Source organism: Polypterus senegalus, chromosome 18 (genome assembly GCF_016835505.1).
Source record: "Polypterus senegalus isolate Bchr_013 chromosome 18, ASM1683550v1, whole genome shotgun sequence".
In the NCBI taxonomy this organism is placed as follows: domain Eukaryota; kingdom Metazoa; phylum Chordata; class Cladistia; order Polypteriformes; family Polypteridae; genus Polypterus; species Polypterus senegalus.
In genome coordinates, this window is record NC_053171.1 from 52,956,006 (window position 1) to 52,975,826 (window position 19,821).

Below are 19,821 nucleotides of genomic sequence, written 5' to 3' on the forward strand. Positions count from 1 at the left end.
CAGTCCTCATGGGATTCTGGTCCATGTTGACATGATGGGATCACGCAGTTGCTGCATATTTGTCAGCTACATATTCATGATGCAAATCTCCCATCCCCACCACATTCCAAAGGAGCTCTATTGGATTGAGATCTGGAAACTGTGGAGGCCATGAGTACAGTGAACTCCTTGTCATGTTCAAGAAACCACTTTGAGATGATCTGAGCTTTGTGACATATTGCATTATCCCGCTGGAAGTAACTATTAGTAGATGAATACACTGCTGTCATAAACGATGGACGTGGTCAGCAACACTACTCGGGTAGGCCACTGTATTTAATTGATAAAAATATCTCACACCAGCACCAGCAGCCTAAACTGTTGATACAAGGCAGGATGGATCCCTGCTTTCATGTTCTGACCCTACCATCCGAATATTGCAGCAGAAATCGAGACTCGTTAGATAAGACAAGATTGTTCCGGTCTTCTACTGCCCAATTTTGGTGAGTCCTTGTGAATTGTTACCTCAGCTCCCTGTTCTCAGCTGACAGGACTGGCAGCTGCTGTGGTCTCCTGCTGTTGTAGCCCACCTGCTTCAAGATTTGACGTGTTGTGCATTCAGAGATGTTCTACTGCATACCCCGCTTGTAAAGAGTGCTTATTTGAGTTACTGTTGCCTTTCTATCTGCTCAAACCAGTATGGCCATTCTCCTCTGACCTCTGACATCAACAACGTATTTTCACCCAGAGAACGTCCACTCACTGGTTATTTTCCTTTTGTCGGACCATTCTCTGTAAACCCTAGAGATGATTGTGTTTGAAAATCACAGTAGATCAGCAGTTTCTGAAATACTCTGACCAGCCCATCTACATCCGACCACCATTTCACATTCTAAGTCACTTCAATCACCTTTCTTCCTCATTCTGATGCTCGGTTTGAACTTCAGCAGGTCTTGACAATGTCTACAGGCCTAAAGGTATTGAGTTGCTACCATGTGATTCTCTTATTAGAAATTTGTGTTAACAAGCAGTTTACCTAATAAAGTGGCTGGTGAGTGTATTTATGTGCCTTTATATTTCCTTTCTGTCTGACTGCCTTCTTAAGATTTTACATTACAAAATTCATTAAAGATGCTGTAAATTCAAACAAAATCTAGGCAATGAAGAACACAAACCAGAATGGCCTGCCAGTTTCAAGTCATTCTTAATCTGAGCAGTGCGTGGAAGGACTAACGCTGAACTCTGTCCCAGCATGGAGGTCAGGCCTGAAACTGAGCAGCCCATCAAAAAGCACACTTTCTCACGTTTACTGCTCTCTTTGGGAGGTGAGCGCTTGTCTGAATTCCAGCATTCATATTTTCAGCCAGCATGTAAAGTCCACACTGAGTGCCATTTGAGGTCCAGCACTGCTGTCTGTCCTGGCACTAATGTGCAGTAATGTTGTGGATTGAAAATATGATTCAGGCACAACTGGACTCGTGGGTTGTTGTGTTGGACATTTTTACCAGTAATAGTAAGATTGAAATCTTGATAAAGAGATGAATTGTTGTTGTTTTTTGTTTTTTTTTTGACAGGGCAGTCACACTGGCAATGCTGAAGGCTTTAAAATAAGTACGCTGCTCAAGCTGACAGAGACCAAGGCAAACAAGTCTCGCATCACTCTGCTTAACCACATATTGGAGGTATGAGTCTGTTGCTTGTGTATTTTTGTTCTTTTTCTTTTCTTTTTTTTTTTTTTTAACTTATTACTATTGGAACAAAATGTATATACTGGAATTGTAACAAAATGACAAAACTTGGTTTCCTGAAGAAAATGTTAGTAACAGTTTAGTAATTGTGGTTGTGGTGGGAGGATGACGATGAGCTCTGGCCAAACTAAACCTGGTGCCATTCTCGCTGCCTCTTGTTATCTCTACGTTGAGCAGTGAGGAAATGCCTTGAGCTTCATGTCTGACCAAACGTGCATATTTCTATTTGTGGTGTTTTCTAGCACAGGCGTCCCTCTCTTACAATAACCAACAGTTCCTGACTTAACCAGCACTTGACTAAATGACGGCAAGTTGGTTGAAAGCTCTTGAGTTTACACGTGTCTGTGTACAAAGGGGAAAGTGTGTAAAATGAGAACTGTTAGACGGGGGGAAAAAACTTTCTCCAAGTCGCTCAAGGTTTTTTTTTTTTCCCATTTGATGATGCAGGTTCCATTTTCTTTCAAAAACAGAAATTAACTACTGTACAGTAAATTGTATCCTCATGTTCAAGTATAAGCAACTGACTGAAGGGAAAGTTTAAAAGAAAAAATTCATGAGTTAACATGATGCCATCCTTCAATGGTAATTGGGAGATCTAAAATTAAATGTTATAGAATTTACGTGACCTCTGATAGGCGGACTGGGTAAATGCAAGATTATACAATACTAGCTGTGTAAGCCTGTGCTCTTAAAAAAAAAAAAGAAAAACCAGCCTCCTAGAAACCATGGATTCTGGCACTTCAATCAATCAGTTGCATTGGTTGTCTATCAGCGGTTAAGCGAGTTTCTCTTTTCTCGGTGGCGACAGCTAAGAAGTCGCTTTCTTTGAGCTTCATGCTGTAGCACACACTTCCACACGCACGTAGACATTTATATAAAACTAGCTGTGTAAGCCTGTACTGTAAAAAGCCCGGGGTCCTAGAAACTATTGAAATCGTCAGAAAAAAACTGAAATGTAGAGATGTCAGGTAATTGAAAGGAACTACTCTGGGCATCTCTCTCCAAAATTATTTGTTTTACCGACGTGCTCGCATCACTTGGGCATTAGCGGCAGTAGGAAGTAAGTAAAAGGGAATACTGTGTTGTCAGTGTTAGCAGCTAAGCAACTTTGCCATTCTTCTGAGGTTTCATTTTGCTGACGTGATGGCCTCGCTTGTGTTACTAGTGGCTAAACGAGTTTTCTGAGCCCTTACCCCGAATCCACCTCTCACTTCCGGGCCGGCCGGACAGACACACACACACACACTTCCACGCATAGACATTTATATATAAGATATGTGGCTAACTTTCAAGAAATCCAAAAAGGCTTTTACTTTGCTGAACTAAATGCAGTTGTGAGAGAATAAAGGGGACATCAAGAGGCAGTGTAATTATTGTGCATGAAGGATTTTGGTATGCTGTGCACAAGAAATATATAGCATTTGTCTTAGAAATGGCATAAAGAGACAACTGAAAGGGTTCAGTCAAGAGGCAGAAATGCTCCCGGTCACATTCTTTACTTGACAGTTGTCACATACACAATTAGAGCTGAACTTAAGAGATGTGGAGAAGAACAAGAATGTAGTAGAATGAAACTTTCATTTTGGGTAGGTAAGCCAGCTATGCTGTCTGCTGAAAACCTCTCCTGTCTTTTAGCCAATCAGAGTAAACATGTAAGCTAGCAAACCAATCAAAGTAAATATTCAGATGGTGTAAGCCATTGAACCAATCGGAGTAAATGTGTGAGCAATAATTCAGCCCAATTCTGTAAATTCATCTATCTGTAAGTTTGAGCTTCTGTCATTGTTCTGTGATCCTATGCTGGCACCTCTGCTCCGGGAACTGTCCCTTAGTAGACTGCTATAACGGGGAGCTCTGTCTTCGTGAAGAGAAATTAAAGACACATTGAGCAGGCTTCCTCCTGTCTGGTTTCTGACTCAAAGAACTCTTAGCTGAGGACAAATGTATTTCTTTAATATATTTCCAATTTATCTCCACCATTTATTTGTCGGGTATGTATCTATATGACTCTCGGTAGGGGGTAAGGGGATCCCATTTCTGACATGCACAAATTAAAAAGGAAATTGACCAGCTACCATTATAAAGAGTAACAACTCACAACCCACTGGCAGCAGACCAAGTGCTTGAGTATCACTGATGTAGTGATTGGGAATTAAGGGGACACAGCTAAAGGTCCTTGTGTTGTAGTTGTGCTGGTACACCATCTCCTCGCTAAAGGCTAGAAGATTCTACTTAAGTACAGCAGGTAACACATGGCTGTTTAGTGACTGCTTTTGGTGCCACTGGCCTACCAGTACGTGATGTTCAATCTGGATGTATGTTCACCGAGCAAATCTTTGAACCATTATACTAAAACCTTTACTCTGAAAACAGCCTCAGTTCCTCATGGTATGGATTCCACAAGTTGTTGAAAACATTCCCTTGAGATTCTGGTCCATGTTGACAGGATTTCATCACACAATTTCTGCAGCTGCCCATTCATGCTGTACTTCTCCCATTCTACCACATTCTAAAGGTGTTCTGTTGGACTTGCATGACCACTAAAGGTCACTAAGCTCATTGTCATGTTCTTGAAACCTGTTTGCTTTGTGACGTTCTGTATAATCACGCTGGACATAGCCATTAGAAGATGGGTAAAATGTAGACAAGAAGGGGTATGGTAGGATCAGCAACAATATTCAGATAGGCAGTGGCATTCAAGTGAATAATTGATTGCTATTAATGGACTCTGAGTGTGCCAATAAAACATTCACCACATCATGACAATGCCACCACCAGCCTGGACTGTTAACACAAGTCAGTTTGGCTTCATTGATTTGAAATTCTAACCCCACCATTGGTGTCTGAGCAGAACTTGAGGTTAATCAGACCAGGCTTCAGTTGACCAGTTTTGGTGAGCCTCTGCCCACTGCGGCCTCAGCTTTCTGTCATTGACTGAGGGCAGTGAAATGTAACATGGTCTTCTGCTGTTGTAGCCAATCTTCCTGAAGGTTAGATTTATTGTGCACTCTTGAGATGCTTTTCTGCTCACCACAGTTGTACAGAGCGGTTATCTGCTAATCAACACACCACATGACATGTCTTTGAAACCCCAGCAGATTTTGTTTTTTTTTTCTCCAGCCCCTGGAGTTTTTGTTTTTTCTGTCCTCCCTGGCCATCAGACCTTACTTTATTCTTTGTTACTTAGTATTGCCTAATCTTATTTTTATATACAGTACAGGCCAAAAGTTTGGACACACCTCCTCATTCAATGTGTTTTCTTTATTTTCATGACCATTTACATTGGTAGATTCTCACTGAAGGCATCAAAACTATGAACGAACACATGTGGAGTTATGTACTTAACAAAAAAAGGTGAAATAACCGAAAACATGTTTTATATTCTAGTTTCTTGCTTTGCACACGCTTGGCATTCTCTCGATGAGCTTCAACAGGTAGTCACCTGAAATGGTTTTCACTTCACAGGTGTGCCTTATCAGGGTTATTTAGTGGAATTTCTTGCTTTATCAATGGGGTTGGGACCAGCAGTTGTGTTGTGCAGAAGTCAGGTTAGTTGGACGATCATTTATTTTTCAACAGAACAATGACCCCAAACACACCTCCAGGCTGTGTAAGGGCTATTTGACCAAGAAGGAGAGTGATGGAGTGCTGTAAATGGTCATGAAAATAAAGAAAACACATTGAATGAGGAGGTGTGTCCAAACTTTTGGCCTGTACTGTATTTTTTTTCTTTCTACATCTTGTAAAGCACTTTGAGCTACATTATTTGTATGAAGACGTACTATAGAAATAAATGTTGTTGTTATGCCTTTAAAGATACATACAAATGGAAAATTGCAAGTGGTGCAGTCACTTTTGTTGAAGTTGAACCCCCGAGGATGCCCTTTAAGTCCCTGCCGGGTGGGTGTCTCATTTGAGTTGGCACTACCAGTGTGTACTTGGTTTGGATTTTAATTTTTTTATCTCCCACTTCTCAAAGACTAGTGTAAATGTATTGATGGCTCTTCATTGGCTTGTTAAGCTTGTTATGGTACTCAAGAATGCACTGTTAAAAAATGCCTTTTCAGAAGATATCTTTTCATTTCTTTTATTTTTAATATATTTTTCCCCTTCAGGAAGCTGAAAAAAAATACCCTGACTTAATGAATCTGCCCGAGGACCTGGCCTGCTGTGCTAGTGCTGCCGGGTGAGTAAGAAGAGTAGTATTGTATACCATAAATAAAAATCATACCACTTTGTTCTGTGCATGACGGTAAGATTGATATCCCAAGTGGAAATTAAAACTTGACAAAAGTTCGCTATGTGTCTTCGGAGGCAATCCTTAACAACCAGGCAAGGTCTCTTAGCAATCCATTATCGATTTGTTATGATTTCCTTTACAACAAAGCACAAAAATGGACGGAGGTCGAGAAAAACCGTAAGCCAAACCACCCCTTCATTTGGTTTGGCTCTCCCACGTCAGCCTCACCACAGGCAGCCTACCCCAGAATTCAACAGGCAGGGTTTGGCCTTCATAGGCCCATGCCAATCTTTTGGACAATAAGAGAGCTGCTGCCGTCTGATGACAGGCTGATAAATGGCAGTAAGATGTGGTCAGATCTTCCAAGTTGCACTGCTGGTTTATATTTCAAGGTATTAAGATTTTAATAGGGCAGGGCCGGCTTGTTTTGTCCACAAATGGAACACGCTCATTAAAAATTTGTTCCTTCCAAAGTTGAAGTCTTCAGCTGGCCCATCTCGAAAGTAATTTTGAAAAGCATCTGTGAATGCTTCTCTGTAGTCTTCCTACTTGTGACAATGTTTATTTATTTCTAAGTGTGTGTATCACCATGTCGTGGTTCCTAATATTAGGTAAGCACATCTAGTAGGTGTAAGGATGTCTGCTGTCACAACTGAAACACATTAGTGTTTAGAAGGAGACTATGTAAGCACAGTTAGCCATCAACATGCATCCTATTAACGCCTGATTATACTTGCGTCTGAGGTCCATAGCAGATATCTACTGTATCTGCCATCTGCCCTAAAGTCCAGCTGAACATGCGGTTAATGGCTGCAACGGGCGTATCTATCATCCTGCACTGAGTATGTTCTAAACAAAGCCTATTGTGCTGCCAGCTGTATGAGGGTAAGTGTATACCTCACCTGTCCTATAACACAGGTGTTACCTGATAGCTATAATAAACAGGTATGTTTCCGATTTATTGTTAGATGTTAATGTGTACTTATTCTGTTTTAATAAGGAGAAAACAAATGCTGTACTGTATAACATTTTGCTACCAGGTGAAATGTAGCAGGCACCAGCTCCTTGCATCCAAGCTTGTTCACTTGGGTCTCCAGTGTGTAGTTAGTATTTTATAGCTATTATATTTTTGTCATTGATCCAAAACACCACCACGTCGCATCTATGGACTAGTCCAAGAAGAAAATACGTGTCCTTGATTTTGGTAACCAAGTTAAAAGTAACAGTAACAGTATGGAAGTGGCATAGCAGTGAATGGTGCCACATGCGATTTTGGCTGGTCCCCCTCACCAATAACGACAATTTTAAAAACCAAAGGGAAGATTACCGAGGCAGTTAGGGGATCTGCAGCAGTGAAATCCATAATAGTGTAGCATCCCTGGCTTCTGGACTTGAGAGGGGACTCCTTCCACAGGTAGCCCAGATTACTTGGAGAAGCCGGCCTAAGAGAAAGCTCTGTGATTGGCGTTAAGAGTGAGGAAGAACATTTCAGATGCATCTCTCCGGTCACTAGAGTTCATCCACCGCGATGCATCGCCACTGACTATTACCATTTCAACCAGGCAGTGAAAGGGACCCACATTGCAGTGAAAAAGTATTTGCCCTTTTCTTGATTTCTTATTTTTTTGCAACTTTGTCGCACTTAAATTTTTCAGATTATCAAACAAATTTAAATATTAGACAAAGATAACCCAAGTAAACGCAAAGTGCAGTGTTTAAGTGATGATTTTATTTATTAAGGAAAAAAACTATACAAACCTACATCGCCCTATGTGAAAAAGTAATTGCCCAAAAAAACCTAATAACTGGTTGTGCCACCCTTAGCAGCAACAACTGCAATCAAGTTTTTGTGATAACTGGCATTGAGTCTTTCACATCGCTATGGAGGAATTTTGGCCCACTCTTCTTTGCAGAATTGTTTCAATTCAGCCACATTGGAGGGTTTTTGAGCATGAACCGCTCTTTTAAGGTCATGCCACAGCATCTGAATTGGATTCAAGTCCGGACTTTGACTAGGCCACTCCACAGCCTTCATTTTGTTTTTTTAAGCCATTCAGAGGTGGAAGCTGATGTGTTTTTGGATCATTGTCCTGCTGCAGAACCCAAGTGTGCTTCAAGCTTGAGGTCACGAACTGATGGCCAGACATTCTCATTCAGGATTTTTGGTAGAGAGCAGAATTCATGGTTCCATCATGAATCTGAAATGCTGTGTTACTTTTACGCCAGATGTAATGGGACGCACACCTTACAAAAAGTTTTGTACTTTTGATTCATCAATCCACAGAACATTTTCCCAAAAGTATTGGTGATCATCACGATGTTTTTTGGCCAAAGTGAGACAAACCTTTCTGTTCTTTTTGGTTAGCAGTGGTTTTCACCTTGAAACTCCGCCATGCATGCCATTTTTTCCCCAGTCTCTTTTTTCTGATTGAGTCATGAACACTGACCTCAACTGAGGCAAGGGAAGCCTGCAGTTCTTTAGATGTTGTTCTGGGTTCTTTTGTGACTTCTTGGATGAGTCGTTACTGTGCTCTTGGGATAATTTTTGTAGGCCGGCCACTCCTGGGAAGGTTCACCACTGCTTCATATTTTCTCCATTTGTGGATAACGGCTGTCACCTTTAGAAATAGCTTTGTAACCTTTTCCAGACTGATCAGTGTCAGTGGCGATGCATCGCGGTGGATGAACTCTAGTGACCGGAGAGATGCATCTGAAATGTTCTTCCTCACTCTTAACGCCAATCACAGAGCTTTCTCTTAGGCCGGCTTCTCCAAGTAATCTGGGCTGCCTGTGGAAGGAGTCCCCTCTCAAGTCCAGAAGCCAGGGATGCTACACTATTATGGATTTCACTCGGTAATCTTCCCTTTGGTTTTTAAAATTTTGTCTAATATTTTAAAATTTGTTTGATGATCTGAAATATTTAAGTGTGACAAACATGCAAAAAAATAAGAAATCAGGAAGGGGCAAATAGTTTTTCACAGCACTATATATATAGCTGATATGGAAAAGTTGCTGGCAACGTGGATTGAGGACCAGAACCTGAAGCGTAACCCACTAAGGACCATAACAAAGGCATTGATCAGACCTCTCCTCCTCCATGTTGATTTGTGGCCCCAGCGCCAGAACGTATCCTGATCGCAAGTTGATGGACACCTTATTGTCGGTGGGCCTTGGGATTTAATCAAGCTTGATAAACGAAAGCTTTGGTAGGATTGTGGGTAAGATCTGGAGTACCGCTCAGGAAGCAGAGCTGATAGTTAGCATCAGTATTGGGATGACATAGCACAGGATTGCAGACAAGGTTTTCAGAAGTCTTTGGGGTAGCCATGGTGTGTGAGAGGGTGCTGATTGGAGTTTGAGGAAGACGGCTGCTTTCAGGGCACTCGGGAACAAGAACTACATTTGTTTATATAGTTTTTGTACATGTTGTGTAGGTTCAGGAGCAAAAGAAATGTTGTGGTAAGAAAATAGCAATAACCTGTTTGCAATATGTAAAAGCAGAGGACTGCACAAGCCTGCAGAGTGTCTGTTATAAGTAAGAAAGATCTGAGCAAGCCATGGATCTGACTTTTTGTTTGTTTTTTTTATTTAGAATCAGCATTGAATCAATCCAGAGTGAAGTGAGCTCCCTCAATACCCGACTCAGAGATGCTGCAAAAAAAGTAGTGTCATCAGTGGAGGACATCCAGATGCAGTATGAAAAAGTCATAGAGGTAGGTGGTTTGGGATGAAGTCCGAAACACTTCATTGGACTTGCAACGTGCATGTGAGGTGTTAAGAAGAGCCAGAGTTCAGATCTGTGAATAGATTGAGATGGCAACCATTTCCTGGCAACCAGGAAATGAGATGAAAGGAAGGTCTGCACTGAAATCTTGACAAGAGTGCCTTTTAGTTCCCTCTACACTAAGGTAGTTAACAAAAAGAAATGTCTACAGGCAAACACGACAGTACACTAGCTATTTAATTACTGTTAACTAGCAGTAAATGTACGATTTTATTTTTAATGTAAATGTAATACACAGACAAATGATATAGCCTGTCGTCACCTAACATAGAGGTTGCCTGGGAACATCATGTGTCACAATGTCAACGTCTGTCTGTCTGTCTACCTGTCTGCTTTTCACAAGAGAACTACTTAGCGGAGTTAGATCAGGCTTTTTTCTAGAGTTTGCTTCAACATTCCGGTTGATTTTGTGACTTCACTCATCACGCTAAGTATCATAATTTGCTTGCAGTAGCAATTTATTTGCACAAATCCAAGGCTGTGGGCTAAGGGGAGGGGGAAGCGTTACATCAGGAGTGGGGAGCCAGGCAGGGCCCTCCTCACTGTCCTGTTTCACTACTACGCAGGCAGTGCCGGCTAGTATTTTATATCAAAAAAATATCTGTGGCCAACAGCAGGAGATAAGAAAATGGTGCTTCTATGACCTCGTCAGCAGAATGTTACAATATCACAAATAGTAATTAGACCCAAAGCTAGCATGTAAAATGTACAAAAATGGAAGGTTCGGGCCCAAAGTCTTAGACTTCAAAAGCTGAAGTACAAGGGTCAATGTTGATACAACTTCTTTCTCAATCTGCAGTCTGTGCAAATACTTCGCAAAGCATGGATAACACCTGGGTGAGATGCCATTTTAGTTCAAGAAACAGCAGCCATTCTGGACACTGTATATTTGTAGCTTGTGTTATTGGTAGCATTATGGTAGAGTCCTGAATGAAAATCGTGTACCGTTCAGCGTTTGCACAGATCTTTCATTTTCATTCAAATGGTCATCACAAATTACCCATGGCAACACTTAACATAATGGTGGGGTGTTAATTCTCACGCCTTCAAGGACTGATTTTAATTCCTACCTTCGTTACTTTCTTCATGGACTTGCATGTTCTCATTGTGTCTGTTTGGATTTTCCCTGGGTACAACTGTTGTCTTCCTTTTCCTAAAAATATGCTTGGTCGACTTATTGTCGACTGTGAATTCACCTGGTATGAGTGTAGATGTGTGCTCCTCATCCAGAGTTTGTTATTCCAGTCACAAAATACCTAAGCGTCTCAGCAGAACAGTTACTTAGTGCCAGCCATTTTATCGCCATCCAGTAAGAGAGCGATGACTAGGTTGTAGTTAGCAACAAATTAGGAAATGCATGTGTTTCTTGATAAACAAACGTAACACCAAAATATGTTTCTAAAGAAACTGTTATTTGTTATGAAAACCAGAGGATTAAACTGTTATTGTAGTCAAACATGAATTGGAAGGAATCATTAGAGTACAGTAATTCGGCTGGAGTCAAAACGCTAAGACAGAGAACCGAGTCATGACAAGAAAGCTGTGAATTGTAAAGCAGAATGCCGCAAGCTAAACTGCTAAATCAAATTTGTAATCTTGGACAAGTTAACTACTGTTGCTGCACTGGTATTTATAACCCAGTCTACATGTTGTGAATCCTTGTGTGTCTTCGGAAGGCAATCCTTAGCAACCAGGCAAGGTTCCTTAGCAATCCATTATCCATTTTGTTATGATTTCCTTCACAAGCCCAACAGGGGACCCAAGCTTAAAGTTCAGAAATATTAAGAGCAGTGGGAGGATCACCATCAAATTTTGGGCCCACAATAAACATAACTATGTTTCTTTATAATCAAAGAATTTTATTTAAATAATTCACAAAATCAAGGAGCAGAAAAAGGCAATGCAGGGAAGAAGAAGCAACAGTATAGTTATTGGGCAAAACCTGCACTTAACAAATCCATTATCTCAAAACAAAGACAGTACCTTAAACAAGAGCAGGGGTCAAAATTCAGGATATCTGCAAAGAAAAACAAAAAAGCACAAAATCAGAATATGCATCACAATCTCAAAACAGAAGCTTTAGTATAAACTGAAGTTTCCAAACCCCAAGCTGCATCACTTGATGGCCCTGCCTCCTTAGCCTTCACATTAAGGCCAGGCATACACTGCGCCATTTTTAGAAATCGCAGTCAAGTAATTACTCACACTGCACAATAGTTGTGTATGTTGCCAGTTGTGTATGTGCTCAAAGCGTATGAGCATGTCTGGTCCAAGTGACATGCCATGTTGTGGGTGCTCAGACCTACACGTATACGTCGCGCTAATGGACAGTTTTACCCACTGATGTTTTGAAATAAACCATTACCCATTTCAAAAGAATATGTCCACAGGTTTTTCAAAACGTCAACAGAGAAAAGAGCTCTTGCTGTACTGTTCTTTGAATGTACAAATTGTGACCACAAGGGGGCACCAGTGAGCCCCAAACACCGTATACAACTCAACCAAAACAGTTCATGGATAAAATAAAAGGTTTTTATTACCTAGAGACATGTTCACGGGTTTATTAACAATCAACACATTCATTGTTAAAGGTTACATTTTCTTCTCCTTGTCCATCACCTTCCACGCCTTTACACGAGTTTTCACCCTCTGCCTCCCGACTCTTACTCTTCTGGATGAGGCAAGGCGGCTTTTTTTATATTGGATACGGGAGCACCTCCAGTGTCATGGCATTGCCTGCCAGAAGCTCTTCCAGGTCATATGGAAGCTCCCCAAAATAGGGAAGCCAGTTTCTTCAGCACACCCAATACATACTACAATACCCAGACAACCCTGTGGGTGTCCATACTGGACTCCAGCTGTGGGAGCACTGCACCTTTTGTGCTGGGGAACGAATTGTTCAACGGTCTACTCGTCCTTGGTTCATCTATTTTGTGATCATTCCGACTGCGACAGAAACTGAGCACCATCCCAGCTGGATTGTGTCTCCATTCTTGTGCTCCATCCAGTACAGCCCCCCCTTCTGAGGAGATCCCCCAGGACACCATGTGCAGTCTCATCCAGATCATGCCAAGATGTTGTCAGGAGTGCATATATGCACGTTGGGGCCATATACACTACTGAGTCACATTATGTGTTGCTGTGATGAAATTCATATGAGTTGGACAGTCTGGGATTTAAATTTTGTTCCCAACTGCAGTTGGGATGCCAGTCCATTCAGTCTGGCACTTAAAAAGATGTAACTGAACGTGTGGATGGTTGAGGTGCAGACAATGCTGTCTGTCTATTTTGCGTAGAAAATTGGAGATACATAATCTTTGTGTGCTGATTTATTTAAGATACTTTTGGCATTGGCCTCTTAGTTGTATGTGTGCTGGTATTTGATAATTAGCTTTTCAATATACCCAATGGACAATATCCAGCCACCATACTATAACATATGGGAACAATATACCAATTTAAAGGTGACATCTGAAAATCTGCTGGTGAGACTGCGGTCACTACAAGACAGCCAACTTAAACTTCTGATATGACAGAAAGTCTGTTGTGTGACAGCCCAATCATAAGATGCAATCGGGCATCATAACCCTTGTTATACCTTACGTAAAAAGACAAAGTCGACATTCAGGCTGCTTTCAAAAAGGAGCTGGCAACTGCAAATTGGGCTTAAAATGGTACCAAAAATCTCACAGTGTGTGCCTTGCTTACAGAAGTGGGGCAGAGAATAATAAAAATGAAAATGTTCATGATTAAGGTAATACAGAATAGCAAAATAAGAAACACTTCTTCTTTGCCGTTCATCTGCTCCAATTAGGGGTCACCACAGCAAATCATCTTTTTCCATCTTCTGTTCTCATCGTCTTGCTCTGTCATACCCATCACATGCATGTCCCCTCTCACCACATCCATAAACCTCTTAGGCCAAGCAAAATAATGAACATAATATTAATCAAAACCCTAATATGACTCTCATACAAAGAAAAGACAAAAGCAATAACAAAATATTCAAAAGACAGCAAAAATGCGATTTTAAAGAAAACATCATTTGACCAGGGATAAAACGCCTTCAAAGATTGTAAAGTGACACCATGACACTGAAAATTTTCCAGGAAAAAAAAATCTTATTTCAGGTTACAAAATATTTACTGTAACTCTGCTGAACTGAAATAAATTATTTAAAGTAACGGAAACATTCAAATGGGTTAGTTTTCTAGTTCCTAATACCATATATACTCATGGATAAGTTCTCCCGTAAATAAGTCCAATAAGTCACATATCAGACCCCAGAGAGGTTGGGTTGTGGTGAATCCAGGCTTGTGCAGCTTCTCTCCGGCAGTGTCTTGTGAGGTTATTGTTTAGTTCATTCATTTCTTTTCCCAATTGGATTCTTTGCTTCATTATGAGTTACATAAGAGCATAAGAAATTTGACAAATGAGAGAAGACCATTCAGTACCTTTGTCACTTGTTTGTTTAGCTAATAGCTTAGTTGTCCCAATATCTCATCCTAATACTTGTTAAAAGTTGTTGAGGTTTCTGCTTTAACTCCATAACTTCCTACTTTGTTCCCACAATTCTTTGTGTAAAGAAGTGCTTTCTGACTTCTAAATGCTCTTTCATCCCCTAAACTTCCACTGGTGTCCTTGAATATGTGATTCACTGTTCCTGTCAATCCCTTTAGAATCTCGAAGACCTGGATTAGGTCTCCTCTGCTCAGACTAAACAAGTTTAACTCTTGGAGTCTGTCACATATCCTTAAGTCCCATGATGCACTTGGTTACTCTCCTCAGCACAGCTTCAAGAGCTGCTCTGTCTTTCTTGTAGTATAGTGACTAGAACTGCACACGATACTCCGGATGTGGTCTCAGTAGTGAGTTATACAGTCTGGGCATAATGTTCCTTCATTTACCTTATGTTCTCGTGGATAAATTCTCCCGTGGTTAAGTCGGGGCTTGATTTTACCATATAATTTCCAGTATTTTATAATGTCGCTCGTATAAGTCGAATGCGGAAAACTCACACTATTGGTCCAAGAGATTATGATATGCTAACGCCCACCTGAGGGAGAAACTATGGAGCACACTGCCTTTTTTCCTATGTATTATGCCTACATGACCATACGGTAATACCCGAACTATTCCGAAGTGACGTTTGCACTGATTTGTGTTTTTTGTATCTCGCACCGTTGTACACCTTTATCTATCGTAAGAGCATCCCTTATCTACGATGGAGTGTTTGATCAGAAGAAAATATGAAGCTGGTTTTAAATTAAACGTCGTTGAAGTAGCGAAAGAAATTGGTACCTGCACTGCTGCAACAAAATTTGATGTGTCTGAGAAACTGGAGTGAGATTGGAGGAGGCAAGAAGATGTAAAAAAAATTAAAAAGTCACATTTTTGAATGGCCGTATAAGTAATGGCCATATAAGTTGGGGTCTGGTTTTATGATCAATTTTTCGGGACTTGTACGTGAGTATGTACAGTAGGTAGTCGCTGGCTGCCCAGGAATGCTGTATTGTGTTAGGCCAGTTTGAAAAGTGAAAAGATGAATGAATATTTAATGTAGTTATTGAGTTTAAATAAATTAATGAATTAATTGTATTGCAGTTCGAATGACTTAAGAAAACATCTGATCATTGGTGAAGGCTGCAGACAGGAATTTTCAATGTAACTAATTCGTGGTTCATTGTCTTTTTTAGGAAAACCTTCAAAACGCCAAGCAGCTTGAAGACCAGTTAAGTAGTATTGACGAAAAGAAAAAAGTCTTGGCCAACTACTTCTGTGAAGACCAAAGCCGCCTCTCACTTGAGGAACTTTTTAGCACCATTAAGACTTTCCGGGAGCTCTTCATTAAAGCAGCCAAGGTAACATGAAGAATTGGTCGGCTAATCTTTCAATTTATGGTTCTTTTGTAGTAACTCTTTTATGACGGATGTCAACTTTTGTCGACATAATGGGTTGAGGGGCAAGAGACACTAAAAGCTGTAAACATTGATAAACCTCACTGTTATGTTATGGGTAGACTCTCTTTACTAGGAGGATTGTTAGACTTGTTGCCAAGGAATCCCTGTGTTTGTGTGAGTAGTGAGTACGTAAACAATGTCTAAAATGGCAGCAGCTTCAGACGAGAGAACGACGTGAATGCTTGTATTTATTTATTGTGCATTATTGCTGAATTGGACTCCAGGTTTGATTGAAGTGATCTGGAGCTTGAAAACAAAAGTCAGGTATCTGCATCAGTTGATTGGTCCCCAGCTGATCGTGCAGCTTGTCACGCCTACAGCAAAGGTCGCCTGGGAGGACTGCATAGACACTTATCGAACTCTGATTTTGATGCAAATGATCGGGAAATCAAAAACGAAAGACAGGTACCTGCCTCAGCTGATCAGTTCCCAGCTGATGATAGTGCTGAACACGCTCGTGTAGCTGACACGCCCATGACAATGTAGATCCATGGGAGGCAACTGGAATTAACCAAATGACACAGCGTGGTAGTGGGCACTATGGTTTACCAGCTACTTGACGACTTCAAGCTGTTTTCAACTTATGAGTGTTGAGACAAACAGGCATGTAATAAGTATGTGAATTTACATGTTGTAGGGGCGCATGGAACATAAAACAGAATGACATTTGTCATAAATAAGTATTTTATGTTGACTTATTTGTGAAGCCATTGCTTTGTGTGCTTTTCAGAAAATGGAGTTTTTTATAAAATATTCAGCAATGGAACAAAAGGAATTAAAAATAATTAGTCCTAAAAGAGGTAACCATTATCAGTACAAACATTGGGAGAGAGATGATGATGGGTTGGGGGTCCAGCTGGGTACTCTGTTTAGTGCAAACAAAAATAAGGCAAAGAAAAACCTGAAGTGAAAGTCGCAGGCATCTCTCACGTCCTCTGTAGGCCATGGCTAACAGCTCTCGGTGACTTTCTTTCTAGGCTATTTTATTCATCATCCATGGTGCCCTGTACTCATTTGATGTGGTTTCCCAATTAAATGTCGACTTCTGGGGCCGCTATTCTTTAAATAGTCTCCAGATTGGAAGAGGTGGAACCTCCAGGTGAAAACCAGAGCAATGTCACATTTTGCTGTGGAACTAGACCTCCGGTCTCAGGGTGAAAAATAAGTAGGCATTAGTAAACATGGACCCTCAGCCAGGTTTGCTTTGCTGTATCCCTTCAGATGCTCCCCATGCACATGCGTGTGACACCAGATATTAACCTTACCAGGTGTACAGTGAGGTCACACTAGTATAGGCGCAAAAGCTGTGCTGGCTTCTAGTTTTTATTTAATTATTCTGTGTTATAGGGATCGTGTGCCCATTTTGTAAAACCCTGAATTAGCTACAAAATAACTTTTTTTTTTCTATTAAATTAGTCAAAGATCTATACAAAGCACTAGGTGTATTCTCTGAAACTCTGTACAAAAATGTTCGTCTTTAACCATTATTTCATGAGATGTCAGAAAAAAAGAGTTGAGGTGCACAAACATAATAATTTAGAGGAACTCGATACATTTTTTTGGAATACTTTAAAACACAGAATTAAATCATTTACTGTTTAAGAAGGATGAGCATCTCTTTAATCCATACATGCTTACAACCATGTTTATTTCTATAAAAAATTTTCATGTGAAAATGTAGCTCAACATGCTTTACAAGACAACAAAAAAAATGTAGCATGAAAATGGAAAACATAAAAGATAAAGCAATAATATTAAACAATAAGTAAAAAGGTAAGGAGAAATAAAAACAAAATCTGCAGGGGTACCAGAGCCAAGGGCATTCTACCTACCATAAATGTTTCTAAATCATCTCTCTCTTTGTTTTCATGTTTCACACGATGAAGTTGGTCTCGTGGTCAGCTGAGACACCTGCCTTCATTCCATCGTCACAGGTGGCTTCAGGATGCCTTGATCAGGTGGTGGTGGTGGTGCAGATCGCCACCGCAAACAAACCAGAAAAGACAGCAGAGGATAGGAGAGATTAGTACAGATTGCAATTCTATGCCCATATAGTCTATTATGAATACTACGAAAATGTAGCTACAAAAAAGCCAAATTAAAATAATGGGTAGTTAGCAGTTTTCTAAAATGTGTTAGCCGTTTTTTAAAATGTTCCACAGTATTAGCCTGGTGAATTTCTATTGGTAAAATATTCCCAATTTTAGGTGCACAACTGCAAAAGTCCACCTCGCCACTTCTTTTAAGGTGGGCTCTTGGAATTCTAAGCAGATCTCCATTTGAAGATCTAAGGTTCGACTTGTGATTATTGAAAGCTTTGTAAACCATTAGGAGTACTTTAATGTCAATATTGAATGAAACAAGTAACCCATGTGATGACATCAAAACTGGAGAGATGTGCTCAGATTTTCTTTTTCTAGTTAAGATTCTGGCAGCTGCATTCTGTACTAACTGTGACAGATGTCGGTCTTAGGTATTCCTGTTTGGAGTGCATTACAGTAATCTAGTCGACTGAAAACAAAAACAAATTTTTCAGCGTCTTGTAAAATTAGAAAAGGTCTAACTTTTGCTATATTCCTCAAGCAAAGAAATTGATTTTAAAGTGTAGGTCAGATTCAATGATTACCCCTAAATTCTTGACCTCTGTCTTGACTTTTAAGCCCACAGATCAAGTTTATTTCTAATACCCTCTCTATACCCATGCTTGCCATTTTGTTTTCATCTTACTTAGTTTGAGAAAGTTACTACTCATCCATTTGTAAATACAAGTAAGACATTGGGGTCAGTGAACTAAGAGAGTCGGGGTCATCAGGCGCTATAGATAGATAAAGCTGTGTGTCATCTACATAACTGTGGTAGCTCACCTTGTGCTTTGAGATGATCTGACCTAATGGAAGCACGGAGATTGAAAAAAGCAGTGGGCCCAGGTTAGATTTCTTCTGTTACACCACATAAAGTATCTTGTATCTCTGAGGTTCAATCACTACAACTAACAAAGAATTTTCTACCTGTTAAGTAAGACGGAAACCAATTTCAGAAGTGGCCCACCCACTGACTAAAATGATTATATAAGAATATTGTGATCAATGGTATCAAATGCTGCACTCAAGTCTAGGAGACCAAGAACAGATAGGCGGCCTCTGTCCACATTAACCTGCAGATTATTTACCAGTTAAGTAGTAGTCATCCAGTTTCTGTACTGTGATCTGTTCTAAAACCTGACTGAAACTTGTCAAGAATAAAATATTTAACCAGGTAATCATTTAGCTGCTTAATTACTGCTTTTTCTAGAATTTTACGAGGGACATTCAAAAGGTTTTCATACTTTTTTTAAAACTCTTTATTAAGAATTTCAGAAACAAATGACATCACTTTTCTACATAGTCACCTTTGTTTGCGATGCAATTTTGCCAGTGTCGTACCAACTTCTTAATGTCCATTTACTACTCCTCCCGCCTTCACCGTTCCCAACGAAAATGTAAAAGTGCAGAAACTTTAAGAAAGGCAGTTTAAAAATTTTTCTAAATCAGATGTCTTGATTGTTAACTAAAGTTTGTATACTGTGATGAAGAAGAATGGAAATAAGCCAATGAAGTAAAACAACAAAATCAGTGGGAGACCGTGTGAAGGCCCAGTGGTTAGGTGAATTGGTTACTGAAATTTGGCCTAATCCCAGTTAGTGTGGTCCGTGAGCATGTACCCAGTGTTCTGTGGGCTAACCTAGTCATTTCTCTTAGAAGACCTGATAAGGCCATGTGAAGGGTCCCTAAAACGCCAACCACAGAGCACCATGTCCAACTTTCTTGCAGAGTATGAAATCTTTTATTGCTATGCCTACTTCTTCCTGCTCCAATCCATTACTCCAAGTCAGCTTGGTACCTCAAAGAATGGCAAGCACCTTGGGCATGGGAAACGCGCTATATGCCTAAAATTTGTTCTTAATATTATTGATGTGAGAATAAGCCTGAAACACAGAAAGAGACTGAGAAGCAACGTGAGTTGTCTGTACTCAGTGTTCTTTTTTGGACACCTTGCAAGTGTATGACCGCTGTAGTAATTTGGACAGATAAGGAGGTGCTTTCCTTACTAACTTGGGCTTTCTAACTCAGA

At 40.3% G+C, this 19,821-nt stretch overlaps 1 protein-coding gene across 2 annotated transcripts in view; it reads left to right on the forward strand.

The window, feature by feature from the left end:
• inf2 (inverted formin 2) overlaps window positions 1-19,821 on the forward strand; it is a 195,341-nt gene that overhangs the window by 139,111 nt on the left and 36,409 nt on the right. For both annotated transcript variants that reach the window (XM_039741927.1, XM_039741928.1), the window contains exons 15-18: window positions 1,554-1,661; window positions 5,843-5,913; window positions 9,560-9,680; window positions 15,448-15,612. In XM_039741927.1, the coding sequence (XP_039597861.1) occupies window positions 1,554-1,661; window positions 5,843-5,913; window positions 9,560-9,680; window positions 15,448-15,612 (465 nt within the window). The remainder of the gene's footprint in view (window positions 1-1,553; window positions 1,662-5,842; window positions 5,914-9,559; window positions 9,681-15,447; window positions 15,613-19,821) is intronic.